At 43.4% G+C, this 20,380-nt stretch overlaps 1 protein-coding gene across 3 annotated transcripts in view; it reads left to right on the forward strand.

Annotated features, from left to right (window-relative positions):
• Positions 1-2,714: 2,714 nt before the first annotated feature.
• The window catches only part of TJP1 (tight junction protein 1), a gene marked incomplete at its 5' end in the record, with an annotated part of 251,470 nt that continues 233,804 nt past the window's right edge, over positions 2,715-20,380 (forward strand). For all 3 annotated transcript variants that reach the window (XM_079698942.1, XM_079698946.1, XM_079698947.1), the window contains one exon: positions 2,715-2,887. In XM_079698942.1, coding sequence (XP_079555068.1) covers positions 2,715-2,887 — 173 coding nt within the window. The remainder of the gene's footprint in view (positions 2,888-20,380) is intronic.

A 20,380-nucleotide genomic window follows, 5' to 3' on the forward strand; every position in this document is an offset into this window, starting at 1 on the left:
CAGTGCAGTATTTTCATCAAATACCTTACAACAGTATAGCAAGGTGATGCAAAAGGATGAACACATCTAAGAAATGGTGAATAGATAAGTACAGGCCCTGATGTCTTTTAAAAGTACTGCTCCCGGGCTTCCCTGGTGGCGCAGTGGTTGAGAGTCCGCCTGCTGATGCAGGGGACACGGGTTCGTGCCCCGGTCCGGGAAGATCCCACATGCCGCGGAGCGGCTGGGCCTGTGAGCCATGGCCGCTGAGCCTGCACGTCCGGAGCCTGTGCTCCGCAATGGGAGAGGCCACAGCAGTGAGAGGCCCGCGTACCGCAAAAAAAAACAAAACAAACAAACAAAAAAGTACTGCTCTCAGTACCTTTTAAAAGGTCCTCTCCCAGGTATGAATATACATTTGCAGTGTGAAAGATCTGCCAACTCCTCATTTTATGTGAGAGCTAAAACCTCTGAATAAACAAAAGTGAAATAGATTTAGACCTGCTTTTCTACCAAAGTGACTGTGAAATCATGTTGAGAGCCTAAACCAGAAGTAGACTGTTTTTTTTTCTAATTCTTCTGTGTGCTAATTAATTTGAAAATGAAGTGTTTAAGTAGATGTACAGGAGGGATGCATTGTAGCGGGAGTGGGTTGACATTTGATCATTCTGCCTGGTGGGTGCATAGGCACTTGTTACCTGTGCTCTTCACATACACATACAGTATACACCTGCTTCCAGGCCGTCCTTGCTTTGCAGGTTCAGATATGCCTGATGTCAGCTACCACGGTTTAATTAAATAATACCAGCTGCTCAACAATATGGGTGAAATTTCAGTTCTCATGGCATACTTTGAGTAAATACATCCAGTACCAATACATATAGTACAAACTTGACGCCAGCTCTTTAGTCCAGAAATCACCACACAACATGTGCATCACGATCAGTGACAGCAGTTCTTTCAAAGTTGTCAGTATTTGGTCTCTGAGCATTTTTTTTTTTTTTTTTTTTTTTTTTGCGGTACGCGGGCCTCTCACTGTTGTGGCCTCTCCCGTTGCGGAGCACAGGCTCCGGACGCGCAGGCTCAGCGGCCATGGCTCACGGGCCCAGCCGCTCCGCGGCATGTGGGATCCTCCCGGACCGGGGCACGAACCCGTGTCCCCTGCATCGGCAGGCGGACTCTCAACCACTGCGCCACCAGGGAAGCCCCTCTGAGCATTTTTTAGCTTAGCCACTGACAGCAAAGTGTGCTGTTGTGTTGCCTCCTTTTCTCCCAGTGATATACGCACAGAGCCTTGTTAAAAAACAAAAACAGAGGGCTTCCCTGGTGGCGCAGTGGTTGAGAGTCCGCCTGCCGATGCAGGGGACACGGGTTCGTGCCCCGGTCTGGGAGGATCCCACATGCCGCGGAGCGGTTGGGCCCGTGGGCCATGGCCGTTGAGCCTGCGCGTCCGGAGCCTGTGCTCCGCAATGGGAGAGGCCACAACAGTGAGAGGCCCACGTACAGCAAAAAAAAAAAAAAAAAAAAAAAAAAAAAAACAAAAACAGAAAAAGGGTAACTGAAAGAGGAAATTGGGCAACAAAGATGGAAGTGCAGCAAAGAAACAAAAAACGATAAAGATGGAAGTGGCATGAAATATGAATGGAATGTAATTGGAGTTATAAAAGAATAGGCAACTGTGGGAATGCTGATATTGCCACCTTTCCAGAGCCTTTAGATGCGCCGCTGGGGGAATCGCACGGAATGCAAACTTGAATGAAGAATCGGCTGTGACAAAAGGATGGGGACGTCCCAGAGGACATCGCATTAAAGGAACTCGGACACACTCCGCGATGGGGAACGCCCAGAGGATAAAACGTTGAAAGTGACCCAAACAGGACGCTTTGCCAAGACAGAAAAGATGCGCGCTTGGCATATAACAACTCTCAGGAAAAGACAAGCACTGTTCAAGCCACTCTTGTTAAGTTTTTCCTACACAGAAATAAAACACTTCAAGTCTCCATGTTTGCAATGCTTTACAGCATAACAAATGATTGGTTTTCTTTTTCTTTTTTTTTTTCGTTTCCCTACACTTTATAACCATGAATGAACAGCTAGGCATGTTTGGACATTTTTAAAGGTCATGGAACAATGTTGATTTTCCTCTTGATGAAGATGGTTTTGCACGGTTCAGGGTCCTGTCCACCGCCTGCCCGCCCGCCAGTGAGGCCCGCACGTGTACACACGCAGTATCCATACGTACAACACACAGACACGCGTGCATTTTATATACAGCACGCGTCCACACACTTCAGGGTAGAGCGTAAGTGACGGTGACAGCTACTCGGGGGTAATTATAAATACAAAATAGTAATTTTTCCCTCTCTGGAAGGTTGTGGTTGGGATTCTGTGGGAGTGAGGTGGTGGAAAGCGAGCTCCCGCCAAGCGCTGAGGGGAGCGAGGCCGCGGAGGCGGGGCGGAGGACGGGATGGGCGGGGCGGGGGGGGCAATGCGGGGCGGTACCGGCCTCGCCCGCCGTTCGGACCAGAGCCCCGCCAGCCGGTGCGCAGCGCGGGGGCGACGGGGCGCGGGCCACGCACGGCGGCGGCGGCGGGAGCGGCGGGCACGCACGCACGCGGGCGCGGGACCCGGCACGCACGGCCGGACGCACGGCGGCGGCGGCGGCGGCGGCGGCGGCGGCGGTAGGGGCGCGGGGCGGTGGGTGCGGGCGGCGGCGGATGGCCCAGGGCTGACCTATGCGGCGCCTGGAGGGGCTGTGCCGGCGGCGGCGGCGGCGGCGGCGGGGCCCGGGCCGCGAGCGGAGCGGGGACAAGATGAAGTACCAGAAGTACCTGACGGTGCTGCAGATGGCCATCGGCGTCACGCCGTCCAACCGCGGCAGCCTTCTGCCGCTCAAGAGGAGGCTGTGGTGAGGGCGGGGCCCGGGGGCGGGGGTCGGCGGGGGGCAACGGGCCGGGGCCCGGGCGGTGGGCGCTCTCAACCCCCTCGGTCACCAGAGAGCGCGCGGTCGGGCGGGGCGGGGACCGCGGCCGAGGGAGGCGCCGCGCCGGCAGGTTCTGGCTCCGAACGTCCAGCCGGGCTCGCCGTGCGTTTCCTGCGGCGCCTCGGATCCATCGGCCGCCGATCCGGGTCGGGACGTCCGCGGCCGGCGGGGTCATCCTCGTGGGGTCGGTGACTGGGCTTTACCTGTAGGCCGTCCGGTGCTCCCACCTGGAAATCGCTCTCGGGGTAACGGGAAGAACTCCCCTAAAGAAAGGTGTCTAGGGTCACCTGGAACCGGTGTAGACAGCGGATCATCTATCGGATTGTATCGCGTTTTATTAGCATGTAAACATGTCACAGGGAATCCCAGTGGCGACCCAGGCGTTCCATCCACTTGGGACTTAGGTGTGCGGTTCTGTCACAAGAGGAATGGTCCAGTAAAGGGGTGGTGACTGTAGAAAAAAGGTGCCGGTGATTGTGGTATTCAGTGGTTATTTCAATTAAAAAATGCGTGGTTAATATAGTTGATAGAGGTTGATTCAATTCAGCTGAACATAGTTCAGTTTAATTTTAAGGTTATAGGGAAAGGAAGTGAGGCTGCATCTAAGCGTTGGGAAGAGTAATGTCTGCTATGTAAGGCAAAGGAATAACGATCTAAGGAACATAAGGATTGAGCAGCCAGGAAAAAGCTTAAACATAAACTCCCAGTAGTGGAGAATTTTGGTGGTAAGACCAAAAATTATGAGCAGCAAAGTTCAAATTTCAGCTGTGCCACTTATTGTGTGACCATAGACAAGTTGCTGGAGAATCTGTTTCTTCGTCTGTAAGATGGGAACAATGTTCTCTACCTCATGGGGCCATGTGTAGACCAACTGTGATGGTCAATACAAAGTGCTGGCCACTCTCCCCCGCTGCATAGTAGGTGCTGAGTAAATATTATTGTCTTCCTCCACCCCACCCCCACCCCCCACTCCCACCCAGTTGTTAAAAAAAGATAAATTTATTCTGCAAAATATTTTAATTTGATGAACAGCAAGTGACAACACCTGGAAGACTAGGCTGGTAAAAGTTGACAGTAATTGAATTAAGAAATGTCCATGCAAGAAAGTTTTAGCAAATACATCAAGAATATGTCATTATTCTGAAGCAAGAAGCAGTAACATTTGAAGTTGACTTTTCAGATGGATGGTTTACAGAAAAAAAAAAAAAAAAAAAGGAGAGGTCAGCACCAACAGTCTTACCCCCGACCCAGATTTTCTCCTGAGTGCTTATCAGTATTGAACACACTGCATATTTTACTTAATTTTCATATATATCACTTCTCCCCCCGCCCTAGAATGTAAGTAGCATGGGGCCAGGGCTTTAGTCTGTTTAGTTGATTACTAAATTCCCTTCAAGCAGTGTCTGGTACAAAATAGGTTCGCAAAAGATAACTGTTGAATAAATGAATTCTTAATGCATAATTGGAAAAGAAAGTTAAGGAATTTGTTTTGGCCGCGCTGAACGGCTTGCAGGATCTTAGTTTCCTGACCAGGGATTGAACCTGCATGCTTGGCAGTGAAAGCACAGAGTCCTAACCACTGGACCGCCAAGGAATTCCCAAGGAAATTTTCTTCATGTTACACTTAAAAACCTAGATGTGGAGATAAGGTTTGAGGAGCTGTTAGGCATGAATATTAGCAGCAATTGGCCACAAGGTCAAGAAGCTTGGTTTATTCTTTCTTATCATTGGAGTGCTGCTTCTGTAACTAGTTTCCCGAGTATAGAGTATGTGAAGAGAGAACACAAGGAAATAAAATCCCAGTAACATTTGTACTCTAGAGATTCACGTTTGAGGCAGGCAATGACTTGGGACCAGCATTATGAAGAGACAGCCTGGAAAGAGGGGGATTTCATTGAGCTTTCCCACAATCTTAAATGAGCATTTCAGGATTTCCACTCAATGATAAGCAGATTTGCAAATGTTCATCTACTTTCTCCAGTGGCAAAGTGAAGAGCACACTCTACAAAACTCGGCACTGGGTGGTACTTTGGGACATAGATGTATAGTCTTTTTTTTTTTAGTTGGAGAATATTGTGCTGTCTGGTTAATCTATCTCTTACGTCTTCTGGAATTTATTTTCTAGATAACATTTCATTTTGCCAGTGCCCTAGCAACTGCATGTGGAGAATTTGAGATGGATGGGGCCATTATTTGGCTAGAAGATGTGAGGATGGGATCTGTCTCCAGAGTGGTTGGTGGGAACCCACAGGCGACATCAATAGTGCATTCAGATCTTGGGGTGCACCAGCTTATGTCCATTTACAAGACGTGAGGACATACCACGGTCATTGTTCATGGCTTATATAAAGGTTTATGTGAAGACGTTTAGGAAGATGTGTAGGCTCCCTGTGTTTCTCTCTCTTTAAACTATTACAGTCTGTATGGGAAGACTGCACACCTGCAAAGCTTATGCCCGTCTAGGTGAAGGTTACGGTTGAATGGGCCAGTGCTTTGGCCCCACACTCCTATCTAGTTTGGCCATTTGTGCTCATCCGCTTTCTTCTTTGCAATCTTTCTGTCTTCCTAACTGGCTCTACAAATCCTTTAAGGAATAGAGCACTTGCAGACCATTTTACATGGAAACTGAAGCGGACACACAGCCAGACCTGCATCAGTGGAGCCTGCAGAAGCCCTCTTCTTGGCTCCTTCTCTAAGAAGTTTAGTAAGTAGGAGTGTTTGCAGTGTTTGGTTCTGAATCATTACTGTTCACGAACCTGGAACTCAGGCCTGTTACCCGAGGGAGATGTGAGTTTGTGTGGCTGCTCCCTGCTCTGGGGGCCTCAGATAATGGTCAGTGATGGACAGAAGCAGTAGAGCGCGGTATTTCCTAGATCTGCCTTAACAGATCACTGAAAGCAACAGGAATTTCTTCTCCCCCAGTTCTGGAGGCCAGAGTCTGAAATGAAGGCGTCGGCAGGGCCACGCTCCCCCAGGAGCTCTGGGGAGAATCCTTCCTGCCTCCTCCAGTGTCTGTGGCCCCAGGGTTCCTTGGGTTCCTCTTGAGTCTCTCTCAGCACCCTCACATGGTCTTCTCTGTGTGTCTTGTCTTCTCCTCTTCTGTCTTTTATAAGAACACTTGTCATCGGAGTTAGGGTCCAGCTGGGTAATCCAGGGTGAGCGCATCTCGAGATCCTCACCATAGTAACCTCTGTGAAGACACTTTCTCTAAACAGGGTCACATCCACTGGGTTGTTAGGAGGTGGGGGGAGGAGGGGCACAGTTCAGTCCATTGCGGGAACCATGGCCGGCTCCTTGCTGTTCAGCGGGTGTGAGGCCCAAATAGCTGTTACTCCTGTCTATTTTAGGTGAAATGCAAAAAATATTTTCAAAGTAAGTTTATTGTTGTCAGAGCCTTGTTTTTTTTTAACATCTTATTGGGGTATAATTGCTTTACAATGGTGTGTGTGTTTCTGCTTTATAACAAAGTGAATCAGCTATACATATACATACATCCCAATATCTCCTCCCTCTTGTGTCTCCCTCCCACCCTCCCTATCCCACCCCTCTAGGTGGTCATAAAGCACCGAGCTGATCTCCCTGTGCTATGCGGCTTCTTCCCACTAGCTATCTATTTCACATTTCGTAGTGTATATATGTCCATGCTACTCTCTCATTTCATCCCAGCTTACCCTTCCCCCTTCCCGTGTCCTCAAGTCCATTCTCTACATCTGTGTCTCTATTCCTGTCCTATCCTTAGGTTCTTCAGAACCGTTGTTTGTTTTCTTTTTAACATTCCATATACATTTGTTAGCATACGGTATTTGTTTTTCTCTTTCCGACTTCACTCTGTATGACAGACTCTAGGTCCATCCACCTCACTACAAATAACTCAATTTTGTTTCTTTTTATGGCTGAGTAATATTCCATTGTATATATGTGCCACATCTTCTTTATCCATTCATCTCTCGATGGACACTTAGGTTGCTTCCATGTCCTGACTATTGTAAATAGAGCTACAGTGAACATTGTGGTATGTGACTCTTTTTGAATTATGGTTTTCTCAGGGTATATGCCCAGTAGTGGGATTGCTGGGTCGTATGGTAGTTCTATCTTTAGTTTTTTAAGGAACCTCCATACTGTTTTCCATAGTGGATGTATCAACTTACATTCCCACCAACAGTGCAAGAGTGTTCCCTTTACTCCACACCCTCTCCAGCATTTATTGTTTGTAGATTTTTTGATGATGGCCATTCTGACTGGTGTGAGGTGATACCTCATTGTAGTTTTGGTTTGCATTTCTCTAATGATTAGTGATGTTGAGCATCCTTTCATGTATTTGTTGGCAATCTGTATATCTTCTTTGGAGAAATGTCTATTTAGGTCTTCAGCCCATTTTTGGATTGGGTTGTTTGTATTTTTGATATTGAGCTGAATGAGCTGCTTGTAAATTTTGGAGATTAATCCTTTGTCAGTTGCTTCATATGCAAATATTTTCTCCCATTCTGAGGGTTGTCTTTTCATCTTGTTTATGTTTTCCGTTGCTGTGCAAAAGCTTCTAAGTTTCATTAGGTCCCATTTGTTTATTTTTGTTTTTATTTCCATTTCTCTAGGAGGTGGGTCAAAAAGGATCTTGCTGTGATTTATGTCATAGAGTGTTCTGCCTATGTTTTCCTCTAAGAGTTTTGTAGTGTCTGTCCTTACATTAGGTCTTTAATCCATTTTGAGTTCATTTTTGTGTATGGTGTTAGGGAGTGTTCTAATTTCATTCTTTTACATGTAGCTGTCCAGTTTTCCCAGCACCACTTATTGAAGAGACTGTCTCTTATTGAAGAGACTGTCTTCAATAAGAGACTTATTGAAGGACTGTCTATCCTTACCTCCTTTGTCATAGATTAGTTGACCATAGGTGCGTGGGTTTATCTCTGGGCTTTCTATCCTGTTCCATTGATCTATATTTCTGTTTTTTGCCAGTACCATATTGTCTTGATTACTGTAGCTTTGTAGTATAGTCTGAAGTCAGGGAGTCTGATTCCTCCAGCTCCATTTTTTTCCCTCAAGACTGCTTTGGCTATTCGGGGTCTTTTTTGTCTCCATACAGATTTTAAGATTTTTTTGTTCTAGTTTTGTGGAAAATGTCATTGGTAGTTTCATAGGGATTGCATTGAATCTGTAGATTGCTTTGGGTAGTATAGTCATTTTCATAATGTTGATTATTCCAATCCAAGAACATGGTATATCTCTCCATCTGTTTATATCATCTTTAATTTCTCTCATCAGCATCTTATAGTTTTTTGCATACAGGCCTTCTGTCTCCTTAGGTAGGTTTATAGCTAGGTATTTTATTCTTTTTGTTGCAGTGGTAAATGGGAGTGTTTCCTTAACTTCTCTTTCAGATTTTTCATTGTTAGTGTATAGGAATGCAAGAGATTTCTGTGCATTAATTTTGTATCCTGTTAGTTTACTGAATTCATTGATTAGCTCTAGTAGTTTTCTGGTAGCATATTTAGGATTCTTTGTGTATAGTATCATGTCATCTGCAAACAGTAACAGCATTACTTCTTTTCCGATTTGGATTCCTTTTATTTCTTTTTCTTGTCTGATTGCTATGGCTAAAACTTCCAAAACTATGTTGAATAACAGTGGTGAGAGTGGACAACCTTGTCTTGTTCCTGATCTTAGAGGAAATGGTTTCAGTTTTTCACCATTGAGGACGATGTTGGCTGTGGGTTTGTCATATATGGCCTTTATTATGTGGAGGTAAGTTTCCTCTATGCCTGCTTTCTGGAGGGTTTTTATCATAAATGGGTGTTGAATTTTGTCAGAAGTTTTTTCTGCATCTACTGAGATGATCATATGGTTTTTCTCCTTCAATTTGTTAATATGGTTTATCACATTGATTGATTTGTGTATATTGAAGAATCCTTGCATTCCGAATAAACCCCACTTGATCATGGTGTATGATCCTTTTAATGTGCTGCTGGATTCTGTTTGCTAGTATTTTGTTGAGGATTTTTGCATCTGTGTTCATCAGTGATATTGGCCTGTAGTTTTCGTTTTTTGTGACATCTTTGTCTGGTTTTGGTATCAGGGTAATGGTGGCCTCGTAGAATGAGTTTGGGAGTGTTCCTCCCTCTGCTGTATTTTGGAAGAGTTTCAGAAGGGTAGGTGTTAGCTCTTCTCTAAATGTTTGATAGAATTCGCCTGTGAAGCCATCTGGTCCTGGGCTTTTGTTTGTTGGAAGATTTTTAATCACCATCTCAATTTCAGTGCTTGTGATTGGTCTGTTTATATTTTCTGTTTCTTCCTGGTTCAGTCTTGGAAGGTTGTGCTTTTCTATGAGTTTGTCCATTTCTTCCAGATTGTCCGTTTTACTGGCATATAGTTGCTTGTAGTAATCTCTCATGATCCTTTATATTTCTGCAGTGTCAGTTGTTACTTCTCCTTTTTCATTTCTAATTCTATTGATTTGAGTCTTTTCCCCTTTTTTCTTGATGAGTCTGGCTAATGGTTTATCAATTTTGTTTATCTTCGCAAAGAACCAGCTTTTGGGCTTCCCTGGTGGCGCAGTGGTTAAGAATCCGCCTTCCAGTGCATGGGACACAGGTTCGAGCCCTGGTTTGGGAAGATCCCACGTGCTGTGGAGCAACTAAGCCCGTATGCCACAGCTACTGAGCCTGTGCTCTAGAGCCTGTGTGCCACAACTACTGAAGCCCATGTGCCTAGAGCCCGTGCTCCGCAACAAGAGAAGCCATCACAATGAGAAGCCCGTGCACTGCAACGAAGAGTAGCCCCCACTCACCGCAACTAGAGAAAGCCCGTGTGCAGCAACAAAAGACCCAACACAGCCTAAATAAATAAATAATAAAATAAATAAATTAAAAAAAAAAAAAAAAAAAACCAGCTTTTAGTTTTATTGATCTTTGCTATCGTTTCCTTCATTGCTTTTTCATTTATTTCTGATCTGATCTTTATGATTTCTTTCCTTCTGCTAACTTTGGAGGTTTTTTGTTGTTCTTTCTCTAATTTCTTTAGGTGTAAGGTTAGGTTGTTTATTTGAGATGTTTCTTGTTTCTTGAGGTAGGATTGTATTGCTATAAACTTCCCTCTTAGAATTGCTTTCGCTGTATCCCATAGGTTTTGCTTCATTGTGTTTTCATTGTCATTTGTTTCTAGGTATTTTTTGACTTCCTCTTTGATTTCTTCAGTGATCTCTTGGTTATTTAGTAGTGCATTGTTTAGCCTCCGTGTGTTTGCATTTTTTACAGATTTTTTTCCTGTAATTGATATCTAGTCTCATAACGTTGTGGTCGGAAAAGATACTTGATACGATTTCAGTTTTCTTAAATTTACCAAGGCTTGATTTGTGACCCAAGATATGATCTATCCTGGAGACTGTTCCATGAGCACTTGAGAAGAAAGTGTATTTTGTTGTTTTTGGATGGAATGTCCTATAGATATCAATTAAGTCCATCTTGTTTAATGTATCATTTAAAGCTTGTGTTTCCTTATTGATTTTCATTTTGGATGATCTGTCCAGTGGTGAAAGTGGGGTGTTAAAGTCCCCTACTATGATTGTGTTACTGTCAATTTCCCCTTTTATGGCTGTTAGCATTTATTTGCCTCATGTATTGAGGTGCTCCTATGTTGGGTGCATAAATATTTACAATTGTTATATCTTCTTTTTGGATTGATCCTTTGATCATTACGTAGTGTCCTTATCTCTTGTCACAGTCTTTATTTTAAAGTCTGTTTTGTCTGATATGAGAATTGCTACTCCAGCTTTTGATTTCCATTTGCATGGAATATCTTTTTCCATCCCCTTACTTTCAGTCTGTATGTGTCCCTAGGTCTGAAGTGGGTCTCTTGTTGACAGCATATATATGGGTCTTGTTTTTGTATCCATTCAGCCAGTCTGTGTCTTTTGGTTGGAGCATTTAATCCATTTACTTTTAAGTTAGTTATTGATATGTATGTTCCTTAATTTTCTTAATTGTTTTGGGTTTGTTATTGTAGGTCTTTTCCTTCTCTTGTGTTTCCTGCCTAGAGAAGTTCCTTTAGCATTTGTTGTAAAGCTTGTTTGGTGGTGCTGAATTCTCTTAGCTTTTGCTTGTCTGTAAAGGTTTTAATTTCCCCATCGAATCAGAATGAGATCCTTGGTGGGTAGAGTAATCTTGGTGGTAGGTTTTTCCCTTTCATCACTTTAAATATGTCCTTTCATTATTGATTGTTCCACATGTAGAACATATTTCATTTACTGTGTTGTTCATCATTGTTTGTTTGCTCTTTAGTTCTTCTACGTCCTTAAAGTTTTCTTGTATTTTCTCCATTTTGTTTCCAAGATTTTGGATCACCTTTACTATCATTACTCTGAATTCTTTTTCAGGTGGACTGCCTGTTTCCTCTTCATTTGTTTGGTCTGGTGGGGTTTTACCTTGCTCCTTCATCTACTGTGTGTTTCTCTGTCTTCTCATTTTGCTTAACTTATTGTTTTTGGGATCTCCTTTTAGCAGGCTGCAGGTTTGTAGTTCCCTTTGTTTTTGGTGTCTGCCCCCAGTGGCTAAGGTTGGTTCAGTGAGTTGTGTAGGCTTCTTGGTGGAGGGGACTGGTGCCTGTGTTCTGGTGGATGAGGCTGGATCTTGTCTTTCTGGTGGACAGGACTGCGTCTGCTGGTTTGTTTTGGAGTGTCTGTGACCTTATTATGATTTTAGGCAGCCTCTCTGCTAATGGGTGGGGTTGTGTTCCTGCCTTGCTAGTTGTTTGGCATAGGGTTTCCAGCACTGGAGCTTGCTGGTCGTTCAGTGGAGCTGGGTCTTAGCGTTGAGATTGAGATCTCTGGGAGAGCTTTCGCCATTTGATATTACGTGGAGCTGGGAGGTCTCTGGTGGACCAGTGTCCTGAACTTGGCTCTCCCACCTCAGAGACACAGGCCTGACACCCGGCCAGGGCACCAAGACCCTGTCGGCCACATGGCTTAGAAGAAAAGGGAGAAAAAAAGAAAGAAAGAAAGAAAGAAAAGTTATTAAAAAATAAAAAATTAAAAAAATTATTAAAAATAAAAAAATGAAAAAGTAATAAAAATAAAAGAAAGAAAGAAAGAAGAGAGCAACCAAACCAGAAAACAAATCCATCAATCATAACAATTGCTAAAAACTATACTAAAAAAACCCCCAACCAAACAACCAAACAAAAAAACAGACAGACCCCTAGGACAAATAGTAAAAGCAAAGCTCTACAGACAAAATCACACAAAGTCCACTGCCTCAATTTTGGGATGAGTCGTTGTCTATTCAGGTATTCCAGAGATGCCGGGTACAGGCAGAGGCTGGCATGATGTTGCAACAGCCTGAGGCACGCTGTGTGTTCTCCCCGGGAAGTTGTCCCTGGATCACGGGACCCTGGCAGTGGCGGGCTGCACAGTCTCCCGGGAGGGGAGGTGTGGATAGTGACCTGTGCTTGCACACAGGCTTCTTGGTGGCTGCAGCAGCAACCTTAGCATCTCATGCCCATCTCTGGGGTCCGCGCTGATAGCTGCAGCTCCTGCCCATCTCTGGAGCTCATTTAGGCGGTGCTCTGAATCCCCTCTCCTCGCGCACCCCGAAACAGTGGTCTCTTGCCTCTTCGGCAGGTCCAGACTTTTTCCCAGACCCCCTCCCTGCTAGCTGTGGCGCAGTAGCCCCCTTCAGGCTGTGTTCACGCAGCCAACCCCAGTCCTCTCCCTGGGATCTGAGCTCCGAAGCCAGAGCCTCAGCTCTCAGCCCCAGCCCGCCCTGGTGGGTGAGCAGACAAGCCTCTCGGGCTGGTGAGTGCTGGTTGGCACCGATCCTCTGTGCAGGAATCTCTCCGCTTTGCCCTCTGCACCCCTGTTGCTGTGCTCTCCTGCGTGGCTCCAAAGCTTGCCCCCAACCCCGTCTCGGCCAGTGAAGGGGCTTCCTAGTGTGTGGAAACCTTTCCTCCTTCACAGCTCCCTCCCACTGGTGCAAGTCCCATCCCTATTCTTTTGTCTCTGTTTTTTCTTTTTTCTTTCTCCCTACCCAGGTACGTGGGGGAGTTTCTTGCCTTTTGGAAAGTCTGAGCTCTTATGCCAGCATTAAGTAGGTGTTCTGGAGGAGTTGTTCCACATGTAGATGTATTTCTGATGTATTTGTGGGGAGGAAGGTATCTCCACGTCTTACTCCTCCGCCATCTTGAAGGTCTCCCCAGAGCCTTGATTTTTGCATTGAGTGCTTTCAGGAGCGTTTACACGAATCTTAGGGAAAAAGAGTGTCATATCATTTTCTTCATGCTTCTAAGTCTGTTTCTCCCAGTTGAGTCAGTAATTATTGAAGGCCATGCAGTATCCATTCGTCCATTGAAGTTGTCATCTAATAGATTCCAGAAATAAGAAGAGCTGCTGTTCATTGAGCTTGTTCCCTGCTGGGCCCTATATCCCTCTGGGAGGTGGGGGCTGTATCTCCCCAACTTTACAGATGAGGTCATTGGCTTGCCCAGAGTCACACCTCAGGTTTTTTGCCAGTTCTTGGGGTTAAAAACATATTTGAGCGAGGATGTTCCAGTCCAGAAAGAGAGACAGACTGAAGACAGGAACAAAAGGACGGGAAAGTCCCTTATAGGATGTTGTTTCTCCCAGGGTGACCTGTGGCCCATTCACAGCTCACAGAGTTCCCTGATTGGATGGGACCAGTATCCAAGTCCTTCCTTGGTTTCTTTAATGAGCAAACTGTAGGCAGTTACACACATTATTATTTATAAGTACAACTAAGGACCATTAATATGAACCTTTTCAGTGAGCTATTAAGGTTTCCAAAGTCTGGTACTCATAAACAAAAATTAGCATTTTGCTAGCACTACTGAAGAATCCTTCAGAAGTACTCAGTATCCTTATAAAGTCAGCTGCCCTGCTATACTTAGCAGTATCTCAAGGCTCCTGTTCTCACACTCTTGTTTGGAATTCCCCTCATTTGGGGGAAGGATGCTTTGCTCTCTCTCATAAGTGTTATCTTGACTTGGTTGTAGCTGTCAATTGCTGATATTTTATAATTAATATATTGTAGGAGGATTATTAGATATTACTTTTGTTGATAGTTTTGTTCTTGTATAACCGCTTTGTTTTTACGATCTTCATTATTTTTGCCCAATTCTTTGTTATTATTGAGTTCTTTTCCACTAGAAATTAGAAATGGGTGTGGTAGATGAGCTTGGGAGCTGTTTGTCCCAAGTGAACCATGGTCAAAACTGGTCGTGAGCCAAATCTGCTGAGTTATAACAAAATGAGAGGATGAACTCTGGGTTTCTGCCTTTTAAGCCTGTCAGCCAAGGCTGCAAATAAAAACACTACGCTGTTAGAGAAGTTATGAAGCGAGTGGAGAGAGGCAGACATTTTCTCCCCAGTTACCTCTTAGGGATGATTAAATGGAATTAAGAATTGGGAAAATAAAAACTTCATTGTAGGCCAAGTATTGATTTCTCCAGAGTTCAAGGGAAAGCATCCAAGGTGCTTACAGCTCACTTCCTAACTTTATTTCCCTGTCATCAAAGGCTGTTCTCCTAAATATTTGGGGAATGATCTCCACAGTCTGAGGTATTCAGTGGGGGAATACCTCAGGTTGGGGGAGAGCGGTGCCTCGGGGTGACAGAGGCTCCTTTTACTCCACATCATGAGTACCCAAAGACAGTACTCCCCACCTGAGTTGTAGATGCACCTCTGTATTCTTGTGCATGTCTAGCAGAGAACTATTTGAACACGCGTATTTCCACCCCAGGACAAATATTAATTCTTGAGAAATATTAAAACAAAAGAGAAGTGACATTTAAAATTCCCTTATATCTTGACTCCTTCTGCATAATAATCTGGTCCATTATTATCTGGACCTGTTTATTCCTTTTCTTTATCTCCCATCAAAGAAAGGGGGACCATGACTGAGCCATAGGCTTTTTAACAGTTGACCTTTTAGCTTCACAGAGATCTGGTCTGAGCTTTAAAGTTACTAAAATTACTCTCTAGGAGCTGGTTCAGTTCTGGGACAAGACACCATCCTCCCGCTGAGTCTGTGGGTAGGGCGGGTACCGACCTGATATTCACCTGGTATATGCCAGCTCATCCCTCCTGGTTATTAAAGGTTTTTATTATGATCCTGGTAGGGTGGGGGAGAGTCCATTCTTCTAGTTATATTTAGGATCTTTCTTTTCTCTTTTACTTTGTTACTGGATTTAATATTACATTGTGTTAAGTCTGATAAATTTCTTGGCTTTTAGTCATTTATAAAATTTGGTGGATATAAATACTTATTGCAGACTTTAGGTTTTAGGCTTTTAGGTTTGGAGAAAAGGAAAATAGTGATGCCTCTCTAAGTCAGATGAGAGGAAAATCTTTTGAAAATTTTCTTTGTGGAGAAAAGTTTATATTACATTTGTGTTAATTTCTTATAAATGATCACACCATATAGGCAGTGCTATCAACATGAAATGAGAGAGAGAAAATAAAGAAAATTTAAGCCTTGTATATTGTTTTACCATTCTGTTTTTCTTTCCCACGTGCCTTCTTTTTTTTCTTAAATTGGAGTATAGTTGATTTACAATGTTGTGTTAGTTTTTGCTGTACAGCAAAGTGAGCCAGTTATACATACATATATATCCACTCTTTTAGATTCTATTCCCATATAGGTTATTATAGAGTATTGTGCTCACCTGTGCTATACAGTAGGTTCTTATTAGTTATCTGTTTTATACATAGTAGTGTGTACATGTCAATCCCAATCTCCCAATTTATCCCTGCCCCTGCTTTCCCCCAAGTAACCACAAGTTTGCTTTCTACGTCTGTGACTGGACTTTTGTTTTGTAAATAGGTTCATTTGTACCATTTCTTTAGAGTCCAATAAGCGATATCATATGATATCTGTCTTTCTCTGACTTACTTCACTCAGTATGACAATCTTTAGGTCCATCCATGTCGCTGCAAATGGCATTATTTTGTTCTTTTTTATAGATGAGTAATATTCTATTGTATATGTGTACCACATCTTTCTTTAAAAAAAATAAATTTATTTATTTATTTTTTGGCTGCATTGGGTCCTTGTTGCTGTGCGGGGGCTTTCTCTAGTTGCGGTGAGCAGGGGCTACTCTTCATTGCGGTGTGCAGCCTTCTCACTGTGGTGGCTTCTCTTGTTGTGGAGCATGGGCTCTAGGCGGGTGGGCTTCAGTAGTTGTGGCACGCGGGCCCAGTAGTTGTGGCTCGCGGGCTCTAGAGCACGGGCTCAGTAGTTGTGGCGCATGGGCTTAGTTGCTCCATGGCATGTGGGATCTTCCTGGACCAGGGCTTGAACCCGTGTCCCCTGCATTGGCAGGCGGGTTCTTAACCACTGCACCCACCAGGGAAGTCCCTGTGCCACATTTTCTTTATTCATTCCTCTGTTGATGGACATTTAGGTTGCTTCCATGTCTTGGCTATTGTAAATAGTGCTGCTATGAACATTGGCGTGCATGTATCCTTTCGAATTATGGTTTTCTCCATATATATGTGCAGGAGAGGGATTGCTGGATCATTTGGTAGCTTTGTTTTTAGTGTAGAGTGTAGGAGGGATCCCAACGATGTAGCAGGGTTCCTTTCCCCCACACCCTCTCCAGCATTTATTGTTTGTAGGTGATGGCCATTCTGACCGGTGTGAGGTGATACCTCATTGTAGTTTTGATTTGCATTTCTCTAATAATTAGTGACCATATGCCCTCTTCTTGAGCAGAGTTTTTCATTATTTTTATGGAATCTTTTACCCTGCAGAGAGGAGAACAAAACTGTACAGGGTGCTGCTCTTTGTGTTGAGAATAATGAAAGTGGCATCACCCAAATTTTACTCTGGGAGATGACTTGAAAGGTGGACTCATTGGAACCCAATGAAATAACAAAAATATAAATTAAAAAAGCTACAACAAAAACAATAACAGTCTGAGTAAACAATAAAAAATACCATCGATGGACCAGCATTCTTTTTTTTTTTTTTTTTTTTTTTTGCAGTACGCGCAGGCTCAGCGGCCATGGCTCACGGGCCCAGCCGCTCCATGGCATGTGGGATCTTCCCGGACCAGGGCACGAACCCGTGTCCGCTGCATCGGCAGGCGGACTCTCAACCACTGTGCCACCAGGGAAGCCCCCTGGACCAGCATTCTTGAGGAATGTCTGAGAAGTAGTTAGTAGATAGGGACAGATCTACTGAGAGAAATACCTTGCAGAAACCATTGTCCGGAAAATGTGCAGAAGATTCCTGCAAAGTTAAGGGTGGGAGGCTTGAAGCAGCATCAAGGGATAGAAGGAGCAGGGGACGTGTGAGGGGTTCTTCAGATCCAACTCCCTCATCCTCACTGATGTGTGACACGGAGGGGACAGCAGTGTTGCTTTCTCACTGAGGCAGTGATGTGGGCACTAGGGCCAGGGAGACAGGGCTGAACCTGAGATGTCCACTGCATCCCTTGACGCAGAAGAGAAGCTGCCTCACAGACCTCCTGGCAGTGTGTCCTGTTTCTGCCAGAGCTGCCAAAGGCAGGCCACCTTAAGTACTACTGTGGGGAAACAGACGTTCTCTAATAGAAATATAAATAGACTTTAAAAATCACACAACAATTGGAAAAAGCCAGTATTAAGAGAATACCACATTCAACAGAGGAACTAATCTCCAAGAAAAAGGAAAAACTGGATTAACATGGTTTTCAGAAAGATGCAAGAGAATATTCTACTAATAAAAAAGCATACTAGACACTTTACAGATTTAAAATATACTCACTGAAGTAAAAGAATGGCTGAATTGACAAAATTGAAAAGCAAATTAGTAATCTGGAGAAGTAAGCTAAAGACTCACAAAAGAAAGGGATGAAAAGAAAGAGAAGTTAGGAGCTCTTGAAAGAAATCAAAGATGACACAAATAGATGGAGAGATATACCATGTTCTTGGATTGGAAGAATCAACATTATGAAAATGACTGTATTACCCAAAGCAGTCTATAGATTCAATGCAATCCCTATCAAATTACCAGTGGCATTTTTTACAGAACTAGAACAAAAAAATCTTAAAATTTGTATGGAGACACAAAAGACCCCAAATAGCCAAAGCAGTCTTGAGGGAAAAAAACGGAGCTGGAGGAATCAGACTCCCTGACTTCAGACTATACTACAAAGCTACAGTAATCAAGACAATATGGTACTGGCAAAAAACGAAATATAGATCAATGGAACGGGATAGAAAGCCCAGAGATAAAGCCACACACCTATGGTCAACTAATCTATGACAAAGGAGGTAAGGATATACAGTGGAGAAAAGACAGTCTCTTGAATAAGTGGTGCTGGGAAAACTGGACAGCTACATGTAAAAGAATGAAATTAGAACACTCCCTAACACCATCCACAAAAATAAACTCAAAATGGATTAGAGACCTAAATGTAAGACCGGACACTATAAAACTCTTAGAGGAAAACATAGGAAGAACACTCTTTGACATAAATCACAGCAAGATCTTTTTTGTTCCACCTCCTAGAGAAATGGAAATAAAAACAAAAATAAACAAATGGGACCTAATGAAACTTAAAAGCTTTTGCAAAGCAAAGGAAACTACAAACAAGACGAAAAGACAACCCTCAGAGTGGGAGAAAATATTTGCCAGCGAATCACCCGACAAAGGATTAATCTCCAAAATATATAAACAGCTAATGAAGCTCAATATTAAAAAAACAAACAACTGAATCCAAAAATGGGCAGAAGACCTAAATAGACATTTCTCCAAAGAAGACTTACAGATGGCCAAGAAGCACATGAAAAGCTGCTCAACATCACTAATTATTAGAGAAATGCAAATCAAAACTAAAATGAGGTATCACCTCACAGCAGTTATAATGGGCATCATCAGAAAATCTACAAACAGCAAATGCCAGTGAGGGTGTGGAGAAAAGGGAACCCTCTTGCACTGTTGGTGGGAATGTAAATTGATACAGCCACTATGGAGAACAGTATGGAGGTTCCTTAGAAACTAAAAATAGGGCTTCCCTGGTGGTGCAGTGGTTGAGAATATGCCTGCCAATGCAGGGGACACGGGTTCGAGCCTTGGTCTGGGAAGATCCCACATGCCGTGGAGCAACTAGGCCCGTGAGCCACAACTACTGAGCCTGCGTGTCTGGAGCCTGTGCCCCGCAACAAGAGAGGCTGCGACAGTGAAAGGCCTGCGCACCGTGATGAAGAATGGCCCCTGCTTGCTGCACCTAGAGAAAGCCCTCACACAAAACAAAGACCCAACACAGCCAAAAATAAATAAATAAATAAATAAATAAATAATCCTTTCCTCTACTTAAAAAAAAAGAAGCTAAAAATAGGATTACCATATGACCCAGCAATCCCACTACTGGGCATATACCCAGAGAAAACCATAATTCAAAAAGAGTCACGTACCCCAATGTTCATTGCAGCACTATTTACAATAGCCAGGTCATGGAAGCAACCTAAATGCCTATCGACAGACAAATGGATAAAGAAGATATGGTATATATATACAGTGGAATATTACTCAGTCATAAAAAGCGAAATTGGGTCATTTGTAGAGACATGGATGGATCTAGAGACTGTCATACAGAGTGAAGTAAGTCAGAAAGAGAAAAACAAATATCGTATATTAACACATATAAGTGGAACCTAGAAAAATGGTACAGATGAACCAGTTTGCAGGGCAGAAATAGAGACACAGATGTAGAGCACAAACGTATGGACACCAAGGAGGAAAAGTGGTGGGGGCGGGGGTGGGTGGTGGTGGTGGGATGAATTGGGAGATTGGGATTGACATATATACACTAATATGTATAAAGTAGATAAGTAATAAGAAACTGCTGTATAAAAAAATAAAATTCAAAAAAAAAAATGTCCAAGAGGGGTTTGGACTTTTGGCAGGGATGTGGTGGTGCTGGCAAGGAAGGAAAATGAAGATGTATTAATGTCATTTCTTGTGTAAAAGGAGGTAAGAAAACCAATGAACCAGAGATGCTGATAGAAAAATATGAGTTTAAACATGTATGTATGTGTATGTGTGTATATTTACATATACATGTATGTGTATATACATATAAATACATAAATTTATGCATATAGTTAGTTAGCTAGAGTTAGAGTTGCCCTTGTAAAATGTACAACTTTCAAACTAATTGGAACGGGGGAAGAGTCTGCGGTCTGGCGGGGCAAAGAAAACTCAATCATACTGGAAAAGCAGAAAAAAAGAACAAAGTATTTAAATTTAAAAACACACACACGAACCATAAGACAAAGATGGTAGGAATAAATCTAAACATATAAGTAAAGAGTACTTTGAATGTATTAAGGTTCTCTCAAAAAATACTGATTTTCAGATTGGGTAAAAAAGAAAAGGAATACAGCTACATGCTGTTTACCAGGAGTTAAAGGTACAGCTAAAAAGAGAG

The sequence above is a fragment of the Hyperoodon ampullatus genome (assembly GCF_949752795.1).
Source record: "Hyperoodon ampullatus genome assembly, chromosome: 3".
Lineage (NCBI taxonomy): Eukaryota > Metazoa > Chordata > Mammalia > Artiodactyla > Ziphiidae > Hyperoodon > Hyperoodon ampullatus.